Here is a 21,393-nt window from a genome sequence, read left to right as displayed (position 1 = left end):
ATGGTGGCTTCACAAGCTAGCGGTCGCTTCTCTCTTGTGAAGAAAAGATGGTCGATGATGGAGATCTAACACGATAGCGATCGCTTCTCTCGTGTGGGATCGATTCAAGGGGAATTGATGGATAGAAGGATGATTGACTCGTTCAATCAGTGGGGTAATCGACTCACTCGATCAATGAATGAATGAAGGATGTTGAATCACTCAACAAACTTAATCCGCAGATTCCTGACGTACTTAGTGACTCACTCACAAAGAACTACAGAAAAAATGACAAAGGACTCAACTTTGACAAGAAAACGTTTCTATTACTTTAAAATGATCAAGGGTGCTTTACAATGAATGAGAAATCAGCTTATATAGAGCTGAGTACAACGTTCTAAGACTTCAAAAAAAGAAACAAAACATTAAAGAAAATATTGGACATTAATTGTAGAATATGTCCAAATAAGGCAAGTGAGGTGTGCCTTGTATCTTGTCAACTTGGGGAGGAAGTTGTGACGTCTTGGAAGGTTCTGGAGGGTCTCAAGATTCTCACATAAGCGCACAAACAAAGAAGGAAAGAGTTGTTGGAAATTGATCTCCTTCGGCTCCATATATGGCAAGTAGTAACTCCGCATGTTCTTTGGTGGTAAGATGTATCAAAGTTCGTGTGGTACATGTCTTGTGTGGTCTAGATGTTCTCCTAGTTTCCATATGTAGCTTTGAGGTGCGTCCACGTGTAGAATAAGGAAGATTTCCTTGTTTGGCTTCATTTCGTGTGGTACTTCAGAAGGTAGTTCATCAAGTAGTTCCGCGAATAGTTCAACCGGTCTGTTAGCAAGTACATCAGATATATGTACTTATGATATCTTCGAATCATTAGCTTGGTAAATTTGATGACTTGATGTTGCCTCGTTAAAAACCTTTCTAGGTAAACCCATTGGGACAAACCCTAGATAAGGGGAAAAAAGTGCAACAGTCATATCCCCACAATATGGTGACTCGGTTCGCTGGTCTTTGACCCTTCTTGAAGTTGATTTGGAGAATCCTATCTCATGGAGACTCGCTTTGGGTTAAATGGATAGAACGATTCTTACTCAAGAAGGAGCCTTTTTGGACAGTTAAAGAGAACACAAGTGCAGGATCTTGGATTTGGAGGAAACTTATCAAGTTCAGAGATGCTGCAAAAACATTATGCAAGGTAGAAGTCGGGAATGGAGAGCTCGCCTCTTTCTGGTTTGACTCTTGGTCGCCTTTGGGTCGATTATATGACATAGCTGGGGATAGAGGTGTAATCGACATGGGTATTAATCGGCAGATGACTGTAGCAGATGCTTGGAGAACACGTCACAGGAGAAGACACCGAAACAATGCTCTTAATGCTATAGAGGATGTGTTGCATTCCCAATGGTTAGAAAGGACGGATCGGAGAGACAAAATTATGTGGAGAGGTACTCATGATATATTCAAAGAAAAGTTCTCTACTAAAGATACTTGGAATCATATTCGGACTACCTCGAACACAATGGATCGGCATAGAGGAGTTTGGTTTACACATGAGACCCCGAAACACTCCTTCTCGGTTTGCTTAGCGGCTCATGTTCGACTTGCTATAGGTGGCCGAATGTTAAGATGGAACAGAGGTGAAACGGGTGTCTGCTACCTCTGTACGAACTGCATTGAATCCAGAAATCATATCTTTTTTTCTTGCAGCTATTCAGCTGAAATATTGGAAGCGCTTGCTCGAGGATTGTTTCAGCAACACTATACTAGTGAGTGGAATCAACTTCTCACCATTGTCTCGGCTCAACGCAAGGACAATGTAGCATGCTTCTTGATGAAATACATATTTCAAACTACCGTTTACACTATCTGGCATGAAAGGAATCGAAGACGTCATGATGAAGCCCCCAAATCTGCAGCCACTCTAATACAAGGGATCGACAAGCAAATGCGTAACAGAATCACCACCATTCAACGAAAGAGAGACCGTCGATACAAGGCTAGCTTCCAACGCTGGCTTCAAAGTCGAAGTTAATCTCCAAGTTGTTCATTCAATTTTCTGATTTCAATCCTTTTCATATAAACCAAACGATGCACTAGTTGTAAAAACGTTTATTTTTTTTTTGAATCTAATTTAACATTACTTTCAAAAAAAAAATTTACTTAAATATTCTGTTCAACATGATAAAAGGTCTTCTAATTGGTAATATAAAATGGTACAATTTTTTTAGTTATTGGATTAGCCATAAGCTATAAGGATTACTAGAAAGCCAACTATCAAAACAGGTACAGTGATGATTCCACACATGATCAGCCCGTACGTCACTCGATGAGTGCAACCTCCTTCCTTCCATTCGGCTCCACATTTATAGTAAAACTTATATCCACATCTATCCATCAAACCAAAGAAAATTCCTATCTTAATTAGGCCAAAACAAATAACATAATCATATTCCAAAATTATAATAGTTAGAGAATGTAACGATGATGATACCTGCAGATTATTACGTTGCATCCTTCGATACGTGCAATCATGTGTTGGCACTTTGCACATTGACTCCACTTTTGCTGATTTGCCAAAACTTTTAGCTTTATATCATTTTTTGTAGGATTTGGACCCAATCTCTTGTAATCATCGCATGACAAGTTACTATGCCACGGAACTTTGCAGTTGATGCAAAAGGGTTCACCGCATTTAACACAACAAGTCCTAGTACTTACATCTTCTTCAGTTGATGTAGAGAGCTCGGTTTTCGACATTAATCCCGAGCACCTCGGGTTTGGACAATAAACTCTCTCCGCTACAAGAATCAACTCCTCTTCGATCCTTTGCTTCCATATCGCCTTTAGTTTAGGTGTTAAAAGATTGCCACAACTTGTAAGAGTTAGCTTAGACTCGCATTGATAATCAAGACATCTCGGTACACCTCCCTCGAGTAGCTTCACTTCTATATAATGTTTCACGCACTCCACACAGAATTGATGACCGCATATAGCAACAGAAAACATCTTCTCAGCTTCCAAAACATTATTGAAACAGATGCTGCAAGTCGCAGGCATACATATGCTGATCTCGGAAACTACTGTTTCCATTGCAAGCTTATAAGCAAAGCTAATTTGATCTCTAGTCACCAGAATAGGATTACTATATCTCAATTGTTGTCTCATGCGTTGCACATCATTCATTAGCATGGCAATGTTATCTTGCTCCGGCGTGGATCTCCCCATGACCTAGGAAGAAAAATAATCAATTATGTATAAACATGTGAGAAACTTAAACGCCAAGGAAACACTTACCAATTCGTAAATATGATCATGATCGCAACAAATTGAGATACGATCTAGACCCAACTTCATAGTTTCGGTTAGTCCTTGTTTCAATGCCGTAAGTTCAGCCTCCAAAACCGTAATGTCCGAGCCATGAATTGGTCTCTTCATCTGAAACAAGAGCTTATCGTCTTGGTCAAAAATTGCAACCCCAAATCCCGCCAATAACTGACTCGTTTCCTCGATTACTATACCCTTAAAGTAAAGCTTGTATATGGCGCCGGATGGTACTAAAGTACTTTCCTCCATAGATTTGATGTGAAGATTCTTCTACATCAGAGCGTATATATAGAGAAAACAGAGGATATATGCTTACTCGTGAGAATAGGAGAGAGTCCAAATCCAATTAGGATTATATTTTCTAGATAACTTTTTTTACACGTTTCTACATTACATATTTATCCAAAAGTTAAAATTAATAACTTTGCAAAGTACAGTTTAAGAGAGACAAAGAAAATACAAATCCTATTTCAAGTGACATAAGAAAACACAATTCAATTACATAAGAATGTAAAAGCTATTATCATTTCAACTTTTTTTTTACCAATACCATATACTAGTCATGGGCGTTCGGTTATCCATTCGGTTTCGGTTGTATTCATTCAGTTATTTTAAAAGTTCTGTTCGGTTTCGGTTTGGTTCCGGTTCCATCTGTTTTAAAATTTAGTATCCATTCGATTATTTTACTTTGAATATTTTCGGATATTTCGGTTAATTTTGGATAATTTTGATTATTTTTGGATATTTCTAGATATTTTTGGTTATTTTCGAGTATTTTTAGTATTTTATATATTTTTCAACTATTTTTAATTATTTAGTCTAGATATAACTAATATTTTTGGAAATATATTTCTATTTCGGATATTTTATGTTTTGGTTCTTTTGGTTATAGAATTTAGTATCCATTCGTTTATTTTCCAATTTTCGGTTCAGATCGTTTCGATTATTTTTGTTTTGGTTTTGGTTTGGTACATTCGGTTCGGTTTATTTACTCAGGCCTACCATGTACATTGCAAGTTACTGTCTTGAAACTCATATGATTCTTTAATAAGAAAATTCAAGTTACATAAGAAACACAAATCCAATTACAAAGCAATTCTCATTTCAACTTTTTCTACCAATACCAATACATTGCAAGTTACTGTCTCTCAAAGCTTTCATATATAACATGAAACAAGGCTCTATATAGATTTACAAACACTTGGTACAGAGTTCTTACAAGGTCACCTAACATTCTTCTTTATAGGTTCTTCAACTTCTTTTTAAGTGCAATTGGTGTCATAGCTCGCAAGACCTAGTAGTTCTGGTCCCTCCAATCTCAGGTTGTTCTCAAAGCTGTACCAAATGAGCTTTGTGTTAGAAAACCAGCATGTGGTAAGGGAAAATGTTGGTCATAAAAAAAAAAGGAAAAAACAGAACTTACTTTTGCATAGGAATGTGTTCAAAAGGTCCTTCTACTGGAATTGTTCCACACAAATCATTCCCTGAGACATCACTGCAAAAAGATAAGACAAAGAAAGTGTATCAATATCAAGTGAACGAATATACTCAAAGAATTGTGTGGCATGGTACTTAGCAATGCTGGTAATAGCTGGACTTACACAACTTTAAGGCTTGAAATAACTGTGAGTTCTCTAGGAATAGGACCGGTCAATCGGTTTTCGTTAAGCCGCCTGTGTCGTTCATGTCAAGCAATTACTTACAATGTCATAACACAGAGAGAAAGCAAAAGAAAGTAACACTAACACCTACTCACTAGCGTATTCAGCTACTGATACAAAACTAAAAACTTCATATCCTTTCCTCAAAACTTACAAAAAAACAAGTGACTTCAATTTTCCCAAAGAAGATGGGATTTTCCCGGTGAGATTGTTGTTGTACAGATCCAAACTGATTAGACTCTTCAGATTTCCAAGCTCAGAAGGTATAGTTCCTTGAATCTCGTTTTTGTAGAGTTCACTATATGACTCAAAGCAAAATGTTATATGTGTGACTGATAATGTAAATGTTTTCAGATAATCAAAAGGCAAAAGAGTGATGATTCCATACAGATATTGTAAATGTTCAAGCTTCCCAAGTTCAGGTACTAGATGTCCAGATAAGTTTGAATTCCCCAAATCCCTGCCAAGAAGAAAACATACTAGGAAACTAAGAAGCCAAATATAAGAGCAAAACAGAGACTAATGTTGAATCAGATAAGTATATGAAGTTTCTCAACAATGAAGTATTTTTCTGTTCTTCTCTATATCAAAGAATGAAATCAAGATTACAGTGATAGATTCCAATTGAAATTGAACAACTTGTACAAGAAACGAATTCAAGAATCATCAAAACAATGTGACAGAGAGAGGATCTTACAGACGAGTGACTTGATGGTGTTGATTACAAGTGACATGAAACCAAGTACAAGGATTAACAAGAGTTGGATCCCAACTCTGAACAACATTGTCTGGATCTGATAAGCTCCGGCGAAGCGCGTGAAGAGCGTCCCCTTCGGAGTTTGCTTCCGTTAGACGAATTAGAGCTAAAGTTAGGATCAGGGAAGCTGCTAGAAGCTCCCGCCGACTGTTTTGCGCCACCATGGTTTTCGCCGGAGAGAGAACTAGGGTTTCGTAATCTGACTTTTTCAAACCCTTTTACAAGTTTTGGTCTCAAGAACTAAAATGTTTTTTTGCTTATTTAAATGTAAGAAAAACATTGGAATAAATAACCATTTTCTGATTTGCAATTTTCTCAGTGTTCAAAATTTTTAAAATTTGAAATTACTAGTGTGCAAAAAATATGAATAAAATACAAGAGGTTTTTAGTATTTTAGCAACATATATAAGACGACAGTGGCTTTGATAATTGTTTTTTTAAAAATTGATTCTGTAAAACCAAAACCAAAAAAAAATGATTTAGGCTTTGTATGGCTGCAGTTTTTAGAACAGTTTTTGGATTTTAATTTTGCAAAAACTAATAATTATCCATTCATGATTAAGAAAAAAGTAGATTTCTTAAAAAAAGAGAAACTAGATTTTAAGAGATTTTATTTATTTCTTCATAAAATCCAAAAACCAAATTTTGTGAGCTTTTTAGAAGATTTATGTGATATTTTTTTTTTTTTTTTAAATATGTTATGTTTTTTTTTCTACATCATTGTTTTGGTATTAATATGAGATTTTCATTTAATTTCTATGTAAGAGTTGGTTTTATTTACAAAATATATGTTTATATGCAATATACCTATGTTTAATTTTTTCTGCATCTTTTAAATTTTTTATTATTAAGAAAATATTTATTATCATTGTTTTAGTAATTTTTAAACAGAAAAAAAAAACTATAAATTAAAATAGAGAACTTAAAAACGTTGAAAAATAAATATTACTAGGTTTTAACAAACCGCGGACAATCGGTTTATTTAGTTCTTATACTAAATATTTGAATAAATTTGATATCCTAAACTTATAAATATAAATTTCTAGTGATTAGTGAAGAATCGTAATATATGATTTAGATATTATTGATTATTGATTTCGTGATTGAATATAGTGTTTTTAGGGATGGAATGTGATCATATTTTGATTTCAAAAACGACATAAATTTCTTATTTTTGTTGAACGGTTTAGATTGAAGGGAATTAATTTTATTGAACAGTTTAGATTGCATCGGATCATATAAAGTTTAGGAGATTGTTAAGACCAAATTACCCTTAATGATTTTGAATAGCAAAGAACAAAATCCAAAATTGAAATCAAAATTGAGGCCAAATTAGACAAAATTTCAATTTGTACTTCCCTTTTAATAATAAAGGGATGTAAAAAACTAAAAGCTAAACAAATTGCCATTCAAGATTTTGCAAAATTTAAAATCTACAACAAAAATCACAAACTACAAAAATCAAAAACTAAAAACCAAAATCCAAAAACTAGAAACTAAGAACCAATTAAAAACTACAAAACATTCAGAGCCTTAGTTTTTCAAACTTACATGTCAAATACGTTACTTTCTCTTGGTAAAAAAAAAGCAGAAGACTTTGACTTCTACGTATAATTACATAATTCGAAACGGCAACTTGTAAGACCAACTAAATTGTAGGGACTTTATGAGTTTTTTACAAGAATTTAAAAAAAAAACATAAACCAAATAAAAAATCAGAATTTTGATATTAAATAAGAGGTAAAAAAACTAGGAAAAATTACCATTTATTTCTAATTTACCCGTTTAATATCTCTAGTATTAAATTTGAAAGAAAAATACCTTAGTTAATATTAGAGGTATTAAACGGCCAAATTAAAAAAAAAACTTATTTTGTCTAAATAGTCATCCAATGATATAAACACCTAAATAAGATACACATCTTACAAGTTCTTATTTAGGTGTTTTAATTTATAAAGTGCACTTATGTAGCATTATATTATTGGATGATTATTTAGACAAAATAAGTTTTTTTTTTCCTTTTATTCGCAAATCGATTTCTTTTTCTCTCCTCTTTCTTCCCTTGATTTTTCTGAAACTCGACAAATGAACTCTCTTCATCATCTCTCTTTTCATCATCTCTCTCTTCTCATCATCTTATCATGATCCACAAGATCTGTGATCCGTCAAGTCTCGATCTGTCACGATCCCCATCAAATCTCGCCATGTCTTCATCACCGGTGGATTAAGTTGAATCGGTGAAATTAGATGTGTTTCATGAGCTTGCAGCTAAAAAAACTTTGATTGTGTTTGATTTATCTGCATCTGCTTCCTCCGCTTAAAATTACGGCCTTTTTTCAGCACGACGTTTTCTCTCAAATCAATTTTTTCTTAATCAGCTCAATTCATCTAGTTGTCGTTTTCGTTGAGGAGATTCGCTGTAAAATTGAATGGATCTATGGATTTTATGTGATCGGAATTTAGGGTTAGGACTCCTGAGACTAGGTTAGGGTTGGTGGTTGATTAATATAAATATCTTTTAATCAGAATTCAGTGTCTGTTGGTTTGGAGTGAATGATTCTTTGCTTCTATTGAATTTTGCTTCTATTGAACTTTACTTCTTACTCGAAAAGCTTATAGTGAATGATTCTTTGATCTATTGAATTTTTGCAGATTTCAGTGTCACCAGAGTTTCTAAACAACCACATAGAAGCAGATAATGAAGCTTCAACTAAAGATGCAGAACATGCAATTATCTCTTTGAGAGATATTCAAACGTTTACATTTGAAGCTATAGAAAAAGCTAAGTGTTTTTCATTGTTAACTAGATGAATACCCGCACGTAGTGCGGGTTTATGTGTTACTATTTTATATAATATCTTTTCATATAAATAAATTTAAATGCATTATTTTTGAAACATAATTATGACTTGTAATTATTTTTTAAAAGTTCAGCTATATTAGTATATAAGAAAAACCAATGAGCTTGAATAGCTTTTTGGTTGTTGTTCAAGATTCTTAGTTCTTTGATTTAATTTTTATATGTTTTTATTTGTCTTATTTATATATATATATAGTTATAATTGTAATGGTTAGATTCATCTTTAACTCGAACCATCAATTATACTTTTCTCATATATATATCTGATCTGATTATTTATAGACCTAAGATCCTAATCTTTTCACTATCATGGATACATACAACAACAATATAAAATATATTGATACAATAGCATGTAATTATCTTACTTGCGTGGTTTAAAACTTGTCTAACTTCATATTAAACAAAAAATTCTTTGTTCCAACCATATCATTATATGCTAGTAATTTAATTAAACACTTTAGATTTCTCTCTTTCCATATAGCTAAAAAGTCTCGTATTTTTAACTTTTTGGTATGTCTAATGTCTCAAAGGTTCATTACATGAAAAAAACTTTTTGTTACCAATTTACTATTAGACACAAAAATAAAAAATAAAAATGTCATATGATAAGTTGTAAAGTAGTGTTTGGTACTTGAGCATGATTTTGTATTTTTTAAAGTTTTAAAAAGGTAGTTAAAAGTGATATTAATGGAAGATTTAACACAATAGAAGACTTTTCATTTTCCCTCAATTAGTTATGCTAAACTTTTTGTTAAATAATGTAGAATGACATATGTAATTTTCTTGTGTGATGATGTGGCAATCATATGGAGAGCGTTGACCAACTTTCATATATATGATTTGTTTCTCTGATTTGGTAACATGAATTGTAATAGCATTACATCATTGAATGTTATATGTTATTGAATTGTGATAAATGCATGTTAATTAGTCTGTTGCGTATGGTTTAGTTTAGGTAGCATTGATGATGTAAGCTCTTGAATTTTGCAAGTTCAGATTAGGTAGCATTAAAATATGTCTCAATCTTCTCTTACAAATGAATGAGTCTTTGCTCTCTTGAATTTTGAAGATTTCAGGACCACCAGAGTTTCTAAACAACCACATAGAAGAGATAATGAAGCTTCATCTAGAGATGCAAAAAATACAATTATCTCTTTGAGAGATATTCAAACGTTTACATTTGAAGCTATACAAAAAGTTAAGTGTTTTTCATTGTTATTTTGTTTATCTGATTTGGTATCATGAATTGTGATAGCATTACATCATAGAATGATATCTATTTTTGAATTATGATAAATGCATGTTAACTAGTTTGTTGATCATGGTTTAATTTAGCTGAAAGTCTTTGTGATTGATTTGTGTGATTGATTTCTCTCTTGTAAATGCATGACTGATTTGTTCTCTTTTCATTGAATGCTTGGTAGGTTTAGATTAAGGGTCTGAATGTGCAGCGCGTTCCGTAAACAGCTAGGTGTGCTTTTAATTTTTCTTACCATTCATCACTACTTTGCCTTTTATCTTTTCTGATAATCAATTATAATAAAAATCAAAAAGGGAAGTGTGGTTCAACTTTTAGCAAACCGCATAATATTTTTAGCATATGTCTATTTTAGTGTGGTTAGGACATTGCAAGGTACGGTCCGAAAACCAATCTATTTTGACACAAAAACTGGAAAACAATTTTGGCGTGCTACTAATTATTTAAAGTACCACTCAAGAGTGTGCAATTACCCTTATCTCCTTAATGAGTAATTGAGGAGAATAAATGATTGGGTGAACGACATGTGGCCCCCCCAGAAAGTTTCATATTGCACAACAACTACACCGAATTCGAACCTCTATTTCAGTCCCCACAAAATAAAAGTTAATGTCCAATTTCTCCCTAAATCGAAAGTTCGAATCCTTGGTCTTCATATATTCAAATTTTATGGTTTATCTTTGGTTTACTGTGTCAAACCCGATACCAAACCCAATCCAAATAAACTATACCGAATTAAAACCGATTCGAGTTATCACCCGAAATAAATATCAAATGTTATTATTCAACATCAATAATATAATCCAAATCTTCTAATGGATTAAGAAGGTTTAAACAATAATTAAAAAAAAAAACAAAAAAAAATTGCATCTTTGTCTTCTTCCTTCCTCCCTTCTCTAATCCCAATTTTTTTTTTCTCAAAACTTAAAGAACAACTTACAAATTCATGGATTGGTAAAAATTTTTCCATGTGAATTGATGATGTTAATCAAAACCCAAATATGGGACAACTATGCCTTCTTCGCAGTCTTTTGTCTGGGGCCCACAATACATTTTCCACACATTCCACGTTTATTGGTAATAACTCTTGTATTTATTTATTTCCTTTTGTATTTACTTTTAATTTTCTTTGTATTTCTGTATTTTAATTCTCTCTTCTTTTTTTCTCAATAAATTACATTTCTTTCTTCTCTCTTTTTCTTCTCTCTTTCATTCTTCTCTCCTTTTCTGTCGAATAACAGTGCCGATAAACCTCCGCCTACGCCCCCGAATCTTCCGCATCTGCCGCCGGATCCAAGTTTTCTGACGTCCATTTAAGCTCCAGAGGTAAGTTTCAAGTTGGATTGAAATAAAATTAAAGTTTTGATTTTTCCTCCTTTTGCATCGAATTATGGTTTGGAATGGAATTAAGGTTGCCGTTTATGATAGTTTGATAATCTCTAGGGTTTGGATTTTGGATTTTCTTAAAGATCTAGGGTTTGAATTTTGAATTTTATTACCTTTTGATTTTCATGTGTTTGGCTACAGCAAATAATGCCACTTAGTTATTGTATTTTTGTACCTGTTTTGAGTCATTTATCCACTCATTCGTAATCTATATAATTAAAATTTGTTTTAAATAATTGTATTTTTAAGTAACATTTTTGTAAAAGCTGCAGAAGTAGTTGAAAATAATTAAGCAATATATGACAAATCTTATCCATACTAAATTTATCATTTTTTGTTTATAATTATATTCACAAATATTTCTGTTTGGAATCAAGATTGTGTTCTATTTTTTAAATGTCAAAAAACTGTTATTCCTTATTCCTTAAATTCCTCACCTTTCATTATTTTCTTCGGTTGTATATAAAAACTGGTTTTTGAAAAATTAAAAAAATCATTTCCACTATTCCAACACTCCACCATCTCTCCGAAACTACTTAATTAAAATTGTTGTATATAAAATTAGAGAACCCCTTTTTTAATATAATTTTTTTCAGAAATTCTTATCCAAGTTTTGCATAACACAAACAAAAAAATTTTAGACGTGATCACACGTATCCTTCCAAGAGAATTGTCCAAAAACAACAATTTTCCCAGAAGTTCTTCTTTGAAGGATGCCAACCATAGAAGTTAACTTTATGTGAATCAAGTTATATTTATTGGTATCAGTGAATCAGCTCCAGGTACGTATATCTCCAACCCAAAATTATTTTTCTTCTTGTTTCTCTCATTTTTGTGTTTTCTATTTTCTCACGTATATATGGCTCTGATATTATATTTTTTTTTTGTGTGTTTATATATATAACACTTGAAGAGATGTGTTTCTAGAAGAAATCATGGATAGATTGTGAAGTTCATATAACATTTTTGTTTTTTTGTTCGTTGGCTTGTTTTTTTTTTTTTTATAAAATCTCTAATGAGCTATTTTAGTTGAATTAAATTTAAAATATTTTTTTCATTTTTTAAATGACGATCTGGTACAATAATTATTTGTATAAAAATTATAAAAGATTTAGTAGATATTGAAAATAACTTTTGCTATACAAAAAATATTAATAAAATACAAAGTTTTACTATTATCGTCTATTGAAAAAAAAACACAAATATTAATATCAGTTGTTAATAAGTGATGTAAATAGTTGAAATCAATTCTTTTAATCGACACTAATACTAAAATCACTTAAATAAATTGATTGAAAATTAACATCATTTTCTGCAACTGATACATATTCACATTAATTACAATAATCGATGTAAATATTTTGTATATTGACATCAGTTGTTAATTAACTGATGTAAATTATTTGTATCATCACTATCCGAATCATTTATGTTAGTGATGTGAAAGTCTTTTACATCATTTACAACTAATACAAATATTAAGAAAAAAATGATGTAAACTAAACTTTTTTTGTAGTGTAGTATTCACATAAATAAATACCATAAATCCCAAACAACAAGATCAATCATCCCAAAAAACATACATCATGAAATACATAAATAAACCGTTCACACAAAAACAATGACGCAAGTGTTTCATCCATTTTTCTCCAAACATAAACAGGACCAATGGTCCCTCGCATTCTCTCTGTGGTATAAGGTGGCTTGTGGAATCTCGATGGGTTCTGTTTACGCTTCTTCTCTGGTTTTTTGCCACCCTCACCCTCGTTCTCATCCTCATCTCTTTTTTTCTTGTCATTCTTCTTATCATTACACTTCCCTTTACCCTACTTCCCTTTCTTCTAGTTTTCCTTCTTCGGCGTCTCATCATCGCCTTGCGTCTCATCAACACAAATATCCGCTTCAGTAGCTTTATTACCTTCGGTCTCATCTTGAACATGTCCTTCAAAAGAAAACAGAACCATTGATACCAACAAACATCAAATATTAAAAACGATCAAAGATTGACATAAGAATATACCTTTTGGAGAGCCTCTAACATAAAGAACCATGTCAGTGCATTTTTTCACTACATTTGGACCAACATCCTCAAATAGTGACACATTTTCACCAATTTCCTTCTCCATATACACATTCTCCTCAAATGGTAGAACACTCTCACCAACATCCTTCTCCACATTTACATTATCTTCATATGGTGGATGTCTCTCACCATCTTCCTTCTCCACATTCACATCGGAATTCACATTCTCCTCAAATGGTAGAACATTCTCACCATCTTCCTTCTCCACATTCACATCGGAATTCACATTCTCGTTAAATGGAGGTACATTCTCACCAACTTGTCTTCTTACAGTGGTTATAAGCATTTGATTGTATTCTCCTAACATCTCCACAACTTGCTTAAAGCCTGCATCAATTGCTTCTCTCAAAGTGCTAATGTCCGGACCATTTTTTGAGACATGTTCCTCCGTTGGCTCACCGCTTCGAGAACGCACATCTTCGTCAAACAAGTCCTTCCACCATATTTTCTTCCTCTTTTTGATTAAACAGGTTCTCCAACTATCAACAACTGGATCAACAAAACTTATCCCATCATCAACAACATTACCATCTACAATGCGTCTCAACAAATATTTCTCTTCGTCATCCGGTTCAAAAATGCTAGAGATATCCTATAAAAATTCAAACATCAAAATAATTATATTCAAGCACATAGTCACATATAATAAGATATAATTCACAAATCTTACATTTACACTTCCAAGCTCCTCAATTATCTCTTCCAATGAGAACTCTTTCATGACACTATTAGAGAATTTACTATTACACATTCTCGGACACTCATTCTCGAACCTTATAGGGTCTCTAAACTTTTGTCCCAACTATAGGATAGCCTCAAATGATAAAATCTACACATTCAATGTAAACGTCACATAACTATTATTTTTAAGTCTAATAATGCATTTCATCATATAGAATACTATAAATTGTTACCTCTAATGGAAAAATAAATCCAGAGAAACATGTCTCCACTTTTGCTTTCCCATTCATGTTGTTTATTATCGACTTAATCCCTTCCATACATCCATCAAATGTGAAACGATCCCATGGAAATGTCTCGCATGCATGCACATCATCAATAATTTTCAGCAAGAAACGATCAATGTTACCATCAACCTTTGACTTTGCAACAATCACCTTGCACAAAAATAGCAAAATAGATAACTTCTTTCTATCTGCCTTCTTCCTTTCTCCACAATCATTCATTTCATTCAGCTTCTTTTCAACATATATGATTTTAATCCTTGATACATTTTTAAACATCTTTTTTGATAATCATACTGGGCTAGAACTCCTTAGGGTACTCATAACACTCAAAACCACAGAAGAGCGCATGCTCTTTAATGGAGTACCTAATAGGCACTCCATTCACCACAAACCAGCACTTTCTATCCATCTCTGTCTGTGATGTGCGAAGCAAAAGCATCCACATGCCTTGAGTCATGTGGTTTTTCTCCTCAGGCATGTGGAATACATGCCTAAACTGTGAATGCGCTTTGAACCATGGCAAATCTTCTTTAAACCCCTCCAAATACTTCACTGTCTGCTGCACAGTGCATCTCGTCCCTACCTTACACGTCTTTTGGTATTCGCTTGGACCAAAGAACATCCTTGTGGCTGCATTTGTTGTTCCTCATCATCAATTTCCAGAAAATTCATACACAAACATAAAATTAAAGAGTTCGTTGCAATAGTTGTACTAGTTATCTCAGCCCAACATTATCAACTTTTCTCAGAATATAATTTTGTAATGCAAACCAATATATGATTGATCACGTTAACGTATAAATCCATGCACCCAATGGCGGATCTAGCCATTTATTTTACCAGGAGCTAATATTATATATACCAAAAAATAAAATATTTTTTCTCAAAAAAATAACAAAATATATTTTTTTTAAAAACAATTCTACACTATTATTTGGAAGAATAATTTTACTTAACAACTTTTTTATTTTTAAAAAAGTAGATATCTCCAAAAGAAAATTATGAAATGAAAAAATTATACTTTTCCATGGACCACAAAAATATAAAAAATGAAAATATTTGTAGCATAAATATTTTTTCACTCAAAAAATGTTTAAAAGACTTGATTATTAAGAATAAAATATATATAATAACTATTTAGTACTTCAAAAAATTAAAAAAAAAGTAGTTAGTCGAATCATGAAATATTGATTTTCTAACTTCAAAAATCAATTAAGAAAAGGAAAATGAAAAAATTATGTTGGATAAAAGATATTGATTGTATTGTAATAAAGAAATAAGAAATTATGTGTGGAAAAAAGGAAACAAAGTAATGCCAAATTAGAAATAACTTTCAGTTTTGAGAAGTGGTTATTTTAGTGGGGGCAGAATTAATTTTTTAAGGGAGACAATCTGTTAAATTCTTAGAAGTGTATAAGGAAATTAGAAAATTTGGAGGTGACAAGTTCCCCCTACTTGCCATACGTAGATCCGCCCTTGCATTCACCAATCACACAACCCTATACTAATAAGTTATACTAATTATTTTCTAGTTTTCTTTATACACTATATCAATATCCTAACAAAAATTTCAGATATTTGTATATACTTCAGATTTTTCTTCTTCCGATTCGTGAAGGTTTTCCGGATTTTATTCGTCACGGTTTTCTTCTTCCACTTCTTTTTCCTCTTCCTCTTCTTCACAGCTTTCTTCTTCCACTTTTTTTTTCCTCTTCCACTTCTTCTCGGTTCACATCAGCTTCACGGATCGTGTCATCACGGATCCTCTCATCTTCACTCTCACTCGAATTTGAAGGATCGACTAACTTTGCACAAACCATAATTCCCTTGCAAAACAACAACCAAATTTTGGTTAAAAAAGAAATTAGGGTTCGCATTCAAAACAAAACGCCGTTATGGAACTTACAAACAATAGGAGAAATCCGGCTATGGAGATTTGGAACGGCCGCGGAAAACGACGGATTCTAAGGGCGATGATAATGGCGACTGGTGAAGAAGAAGAGAGGAGAGAGATCCGGCGATAGAGATTTGGAGAGATACGGCGACGGGAGGGAGATTTACTCGACGAGAAAGGTTTTTCGATCGAAATTGTCGGTCGAAGAAGAATACGGTAGTCGATTCGATTTTTTACAAAATTTCATTTGATAGTTAGGGTAAATATTTCGATTTTAGGGGAAACCAATTAGAACTTGGGCGGATCCGGTTCTAACCGCGGATATGCGGTTGGATCTTGTAAATTTCCTAAAGACACAAGGTTCTTTAGTAATTCATCATGGTTTTCTATTTAAAATTAAATGAAAACAAAATTAGATAAATATGGGTGGCAAAGTAGAATTATTTTTGTGAAAAAATGGCATAATAGATAATTTTCCGTGCGGTCCATCTTTTTCTTTATTTCTTTTTAATTCCAAAAAATCAGAAAGTTTTTACACAAATAAAGATAATCAGTTTAAATTCTTTTATTCAAAAAAAAATGTTTTGAGAATTTTAAGATGTTAAAATAAATTAATCAAATTTAATAATTATTACATCTGTACCATAATTGTAATATTCATCATTCACATATTATTGTAAACCGCTCTTATGCAACAATCGCATGTGTTCCGCATAATGCGTTTCTCTCGTTTAAACCGCAGTTAAACCGCATCGCACTACTTAATCCGCTTGTTCCGCACCACCTAGTCCGCTTAAACCATTCGGAGTAAGGGAGTGAATGTGCAGCGCGGAACACTGTGGTTCCAAGTGTGGTAAGTCATTTTGTCACCATCCACACTCACTTTTATAAGTTAATAATTTTAATTAAAACATCAAAAATAAGCAAAGTTTTGGACCGCAACAATATTCTTAATCATATAAAAGTAAAATTGAAGAACACATGTAATAGGGTGTGGTTCGTATGCAGTCCACTATCTTTTTTTGTTTAATATTTATTTTATATAAGATAAATAATTATTAATAATAACAACAACACACAAATTAATATTTTATTACTTCTAATATATTTCAAAAAAGTTTTATTCAATATGTAAGTGAGACAATGTACATGTCTTTCATTTTAGTTGTTTATAGTTTCTTATAAAAATTTAAATCATAAATCTATAATTAATAAATTAATTTTACATTTAACTTTATTAATTACTGAATATTATACACTAACTAATAAATTAGTACTAGATTATTTTATAGAATTATTAATAAAAAATCTAAACTTATAAATAAGTTCACTCGTTACATATCTTTATAGTTATTATTAATCTTTTTAGTCAATTCTATATATTTATATATATAATCACGCATCTAATAGTTCTACTTACACATCTAATGATTTATTTCAATATTTTCGTATAATTTTCTATCAGTTCATGAGTTTTAATTTGTAAATATATATATATATATATATATATTTATTTATTTATTCAAAGAAAATATAAGAGAATCTTGATTTTAAATGTTTGCTTATTTGGTCATTAATCATTAGTTATATACAAAAATGTAATTATATTAGTATTACTAATCTATTTTAATATATTAAATATTTAGCTCGTACTGCTTATTGTATTCGTCACCATTCAAATATTTGTCTAGAATCGCATAATATGTTTTTCACCATTCAAATATTGATTCGCACATTTGCTCCGCACTAACCGTACTTGTTCCGCATGATGCGTTTCTTCAGAACGAATCACAATTAAACCTCACCGCTTCTGCTAAACCGCTTGTTCCGCACCGCATCATCCACTGTCACCACTCGGAGCCTAAGTAAAAGCTCTCTGTGATTGATTTTCTCTCTATGTTTAATTTCAATACTTTAACTTAACACCTAACCATTTTTTGAAGCTATTAAAACCAAAGCTTTTCTTTGCTTAAAGCACATAACTTCAAACTATAAAATATTTGTCTTATCTTTTAAAACTCATAAGAAGGTTATGGATTCCTTCAACCCTTTTCGTAATCATCTTTCAAGCTTTTTAAACCTCTTAACTAGTCAACAAGAGAACCAAACCGTTCTACCAATTCAATATGAACGTTTTTCACCAACCATATCATCAAACGTCCATGTGTTTAGTACACAGTGGTCTGATGATCCAAGCGAAGTTGAAGCGCCAATTGTAGAGAAGAAATCAAAATGCAAATGGTCTCCAACTTTTGGTCCTTATAAGTGTCTAGCTGAACACGTCAAAGGATTTGTTGTTTCCAACGAGCAAAAAGGCAAAGCTTCCTGACAACGCATATCAGAGTATTTTGCAGCAAGTCAGAAGCTCAAAGGTCTGGAAAAGAGAAGCACATTATGATGTAAGCAGAGGTTTGCAAAGATAAATGAGGGTGTGAACAAGCATGTGAGAAGCTTTTTTGCTGCAACCAAGTAACAAACCAGTGGCCAAAATGATGATGATTTGGTGAACTTGGCTCATCAGATCTTTTACAAAGACTATGGTACCAAGTTCACCTTTGAGCATGCTTGTAGGGTGGTTTGCCATGAGCAGAAATGGTGCAGTGAGTATACTACTAATGGAACATCAAAGAGAAGAAAGTGCTTTGAACAATCTATTTAGTCATCATCCTCTGTTCCAGTTGGCATTGAAGAGAACCAAAGCCAAAGCCAAATATGTTCCCCTGGTGTTAAGGCAGCAAAAGCCAAAGCTAAGCCAAGTATTATGTTTGGTGAAAAAAATGGCAATCTGAAAGAGGTACAACTTATTTGGGATATTAAGGAGAAATATTTGGCTTTGAGAGAGAAGCTAATTAACAAATAAGAGAAGATTAGTCTGACTAAATTGTTTGATAGTCTCTTTGCCATAGAGATAACTCTTAATAACAAGGTAATCACTGATCTGTTGTCTTAATCTTGTTGCTTGTATGTTTTTTAGTTTATGTTCTTGCATAACCCGTCTGTTGTGTTTCAGTATTCTAGTTGAATGTTTTCTTATTTGACAATGTTTAGTCTTGTTGTGTTTCAATATGACTTGTATGTCTGTTGTTTTTAGTTTAAGTTTCAATATGACTTGTTTCACTTTGTTTAAGTTTATGTTCCCAATATGACATTGTTGTTTTACTCTTGTGTTTACGCACTCTTGAGTGAACTTGAGTGGACTCTTAAGTTTATGTTCCTAAAATATGACATTGTTGTTTGAGTTTATGTTCCTAATATGACATCTTTGTTTAAGTTTAAGTTTCAGTTTAAACTTGTCTTCAGTTTACGTTTAAGTTTAAGTTTAAATAAACTTGTCTTCAATTTAAGTTTGAAGTTTAAACTTGTCTTCAGTTTAATGTTGGTTTCTTGTCTTTATTTGCTCTTAATGTTGGTTTCTTGTCTTGTGTTTGTCGACGAAGAAGAGACACAAGTGATGTCAAACCAAACGAGTGCAAGTGAGTCTTTGTGTCGTCTCTTCTTTCCATAAGTTTGGTTTTATATCACTTTTGTTTTTTACCACTAGTTTGGTTTTGTATCACTTTTGTTTGAGACCACAAAACAATATTGAGACAAGTACTTATATTGAAAACTATATAATTTTCTCTATAAAATCATACGAAACCACTCTTATTTCTCCACTCAACTTCACTCTTCTTTGTTCCAATCCAAAAAACAATCTTCTTTAAGTAAAAAGAAAAGAAATTCTACTTCATCCAAAATTGGTCTTCATCCAAAATGGTTGGTTCTTCGCATTATAATCTCGACAAAATGATGGATGACAATGTCATCAATATATCGATCAAGCTTTAGAGAATTATGGTGATCGTCGCCAAGGCTAGCCACCAAAAAAGAGCATATATTGAAAGAGACCGTGAAAAAGGACACATCTAGTTATGGAACGATTACTTCAAAAGAGATTTGACATTTCTTCTGCATATATTTTGACGCTGTTTTAGAATGAATAACCCGTTGTTCATGCGTATTGTTGATCGACTCTCAAATAAAATTCCATACTTCGAACAAAGAAGAGATGCTAACGGAAAACTCGATTTCTCATCACTGCAGAATGCTACAACAGCAATTTGTATGATGTCGTATGGTTTAGCGGCTGATGCGGTTGACGAATACCTCCAGATTGGTGAAAGTACTTCGATGTTATGTTTGGAATTTTTTTTGGAAGAAATCATATATTTGTTTTGGGGATGAGTATCTAAGAAGACTCATACGAGAAGATCGTATACGACTACTCCATATTGGAGAGATACGTAGATTTCTCGGGATGCTATGAAGCATTGATTGTATGCACTGGGAGTTGAAGAATTGCCCCACCGCTTAGAAATGGAAATATACACTTGGATCTGAAAAATCAACAATCGTTTTAGAGATTGTTGCTTTCCAAGATCTTTGGATATGGCACGCATTTTTTGGACCTACAGGTACATTAAACGATATCAATATTCTCGATCGCTCACCTGTTTTGATGATATATGATATAGCTCAAATTACCTTAAGCTTACTCCCTCAAATAGGATATCGTCGTTAGCACTTAAGGGTCAATTTCCACTAAGCTCTCGTTGTTCACACAATAAACTTATGATGATTAATATTAAGCTAGACTAAGTAGATAAAAGTAAAAAACAATAAAACAGCAAATTGAGTTGTAGATTCAGGAGATTAAAGTGTCAGGTCTAGGGATGGTGTCGGGAAGTAGATAAATTTTAAATCTAGCTATGATCAAAATTGTTATCGAACTATCCTTGAACTTAAACTCTAATTATAGAATAACTAGTGATGTTTCGTGAAACTCACTATGCCTAGAGCTTAGATTTCTGGTGATGTGCCGTGAAATCTTATACCTAAACATGCATGCTAACCGAGTTCGATAAGTTCACCTAAGTAGATAGACCGATTCTTATTGCACACTTATAAACCAGGCTCATCTATAATTAATAGTTCTGATAACATATACTTATGGTGTGTATATCTATTTTCTAATATCAAGTTCTAGGTGATCAATCTGAAACCAGAAGTAAGAACAATTATAGATGAAAGACTCTAAAAATAATCCTAAGGGGTTATCGATCTACTAATCAATCTAAATCTCTAGTGAGACTCCCTAAACCCAACAAGGTGATTACTCGGACATGATCAAAGGAACACAAATCATAATCTGAATAAATTTCATTGAATTATAAT

The 21,393-nt window shown here is 32.5% G+C and overlaps 2 protein-coding genes and 3 pseudogenes across 6 annotated transcripts; 2 read left to right on the top strand and 3 right to left on the bottom strand.

Annotated features, from left to right (window-relative positions):
* Positions 1 to 595: 595 nt before the first annotated feature.
* On the top strand, positions 596 to 1,805 carry AT3G43760 (annotated as a pseudogene; the record flags this gene model as incomplete). The annotated part of the gene is made up of 3 exons: positions 596 to 706; positions 1,013 to 1,631; positions 1,693 to 1,805.
* Positions 1,806 to 2,451: 646 nt separating this feature from the next.
* Positions 2,452 to 3,558, bottom strand: AT3G43750 (RING/U-box protein with C6HC-type zinc finger domain-containing protein; the record flags this gene model as incomplete). Its single annotated transcript, NM_114243.1, has 2 exons — positions 2,452 to 3,213; positions 3,280 to 3,558. The coding sequence occupies 2 exons, from the start codon at positions 3,556 to 3,558 to the stop codon at positions 2,452 to 2,454; spliced, it is 1,041 nt and encodes a 346-aa protein (NP_189961.1).
* A 771-nt stretch (positions 3,559 to 4,329) lies between these two features.
* Positions 4,330 to 6,009, bottom strand: AT3G43740 (Leucine-rich repeat (LRR) family protein). Of its 2 annotated transcripts, NM_114242.4 has the most exons (6): positions 5,668 to 6,009; positions 5,359 to 5,430; positions 5,125 to 5,268; positions 4,911 to 4,982; positions 4,733 to 4,804; positions 4,330 to 4,644 (listed from the first exon to the last, which is right to left on the bottom strand). In NM_114242.4, the coding sequence occupies exons 1-6, from the start codon at positions 5,889 to 5,891 to the stop codon at positions 4,572 to 4,574; spliced, it is 657 nt and encodes a 218-aa protein (NP_189960.2). In that variant the 5' UTR covers positions 5,892 to 6,009; the 3' UTR covers positions 4,330 to 4,571. The 2 variants fall into 2 exon arrangements, with proteins under 2 accessions (NP_189960.2, NP_974381.1); NM_202652.3 differs by having other exon boundaries at positions 4,334 to 4,644; positions 5,125 to 5,430; positions 5,668 to 5,975.
* Positions 6,010 to 13,075: 7,066 nt separating this feature from the next.
* AT3G43730 lies at positions 13,076 to 16,105 on the bottom strand (annotated as a pseudogene; the record flags this gene model as incomplete). The annotated part of the gene is made up of 1 exon: positions 13,076 to 16,105.
* A 3,827-nt stretch (positions 16,106 to 19,932) lies between these two features.
* On the top strand, positions 19,933 to 20,688 carry AT3G43726 (annotated as a pseudogene; the record flags this gene model as incomplete). Its single annotated transcript has 1 exon — positions 19,933 to 20,688.
* Positions 20,689 to 21,393: the final 705 nt, after the last annotated feature.

This window comes from Arabidopsis thaliana, chromosome 3 (genome assembly GCF_000001735.4).
Source record: "Arabidopsis thaliana chromosome 3, partial sequence".
Classification (NCBI taxonomy): domain Eukaryota; kingdom Viridiplantae; phylum Streptophyta; class Magnoliopsida; order Brassicales; family Brassicaceae; genus Arabidopsis; species Arabidopsis thaliana.
Note: the sequence above shows the minus strand (reverse complement) of the source record. Positions and strands in the feature narration are given on the sequence as shown.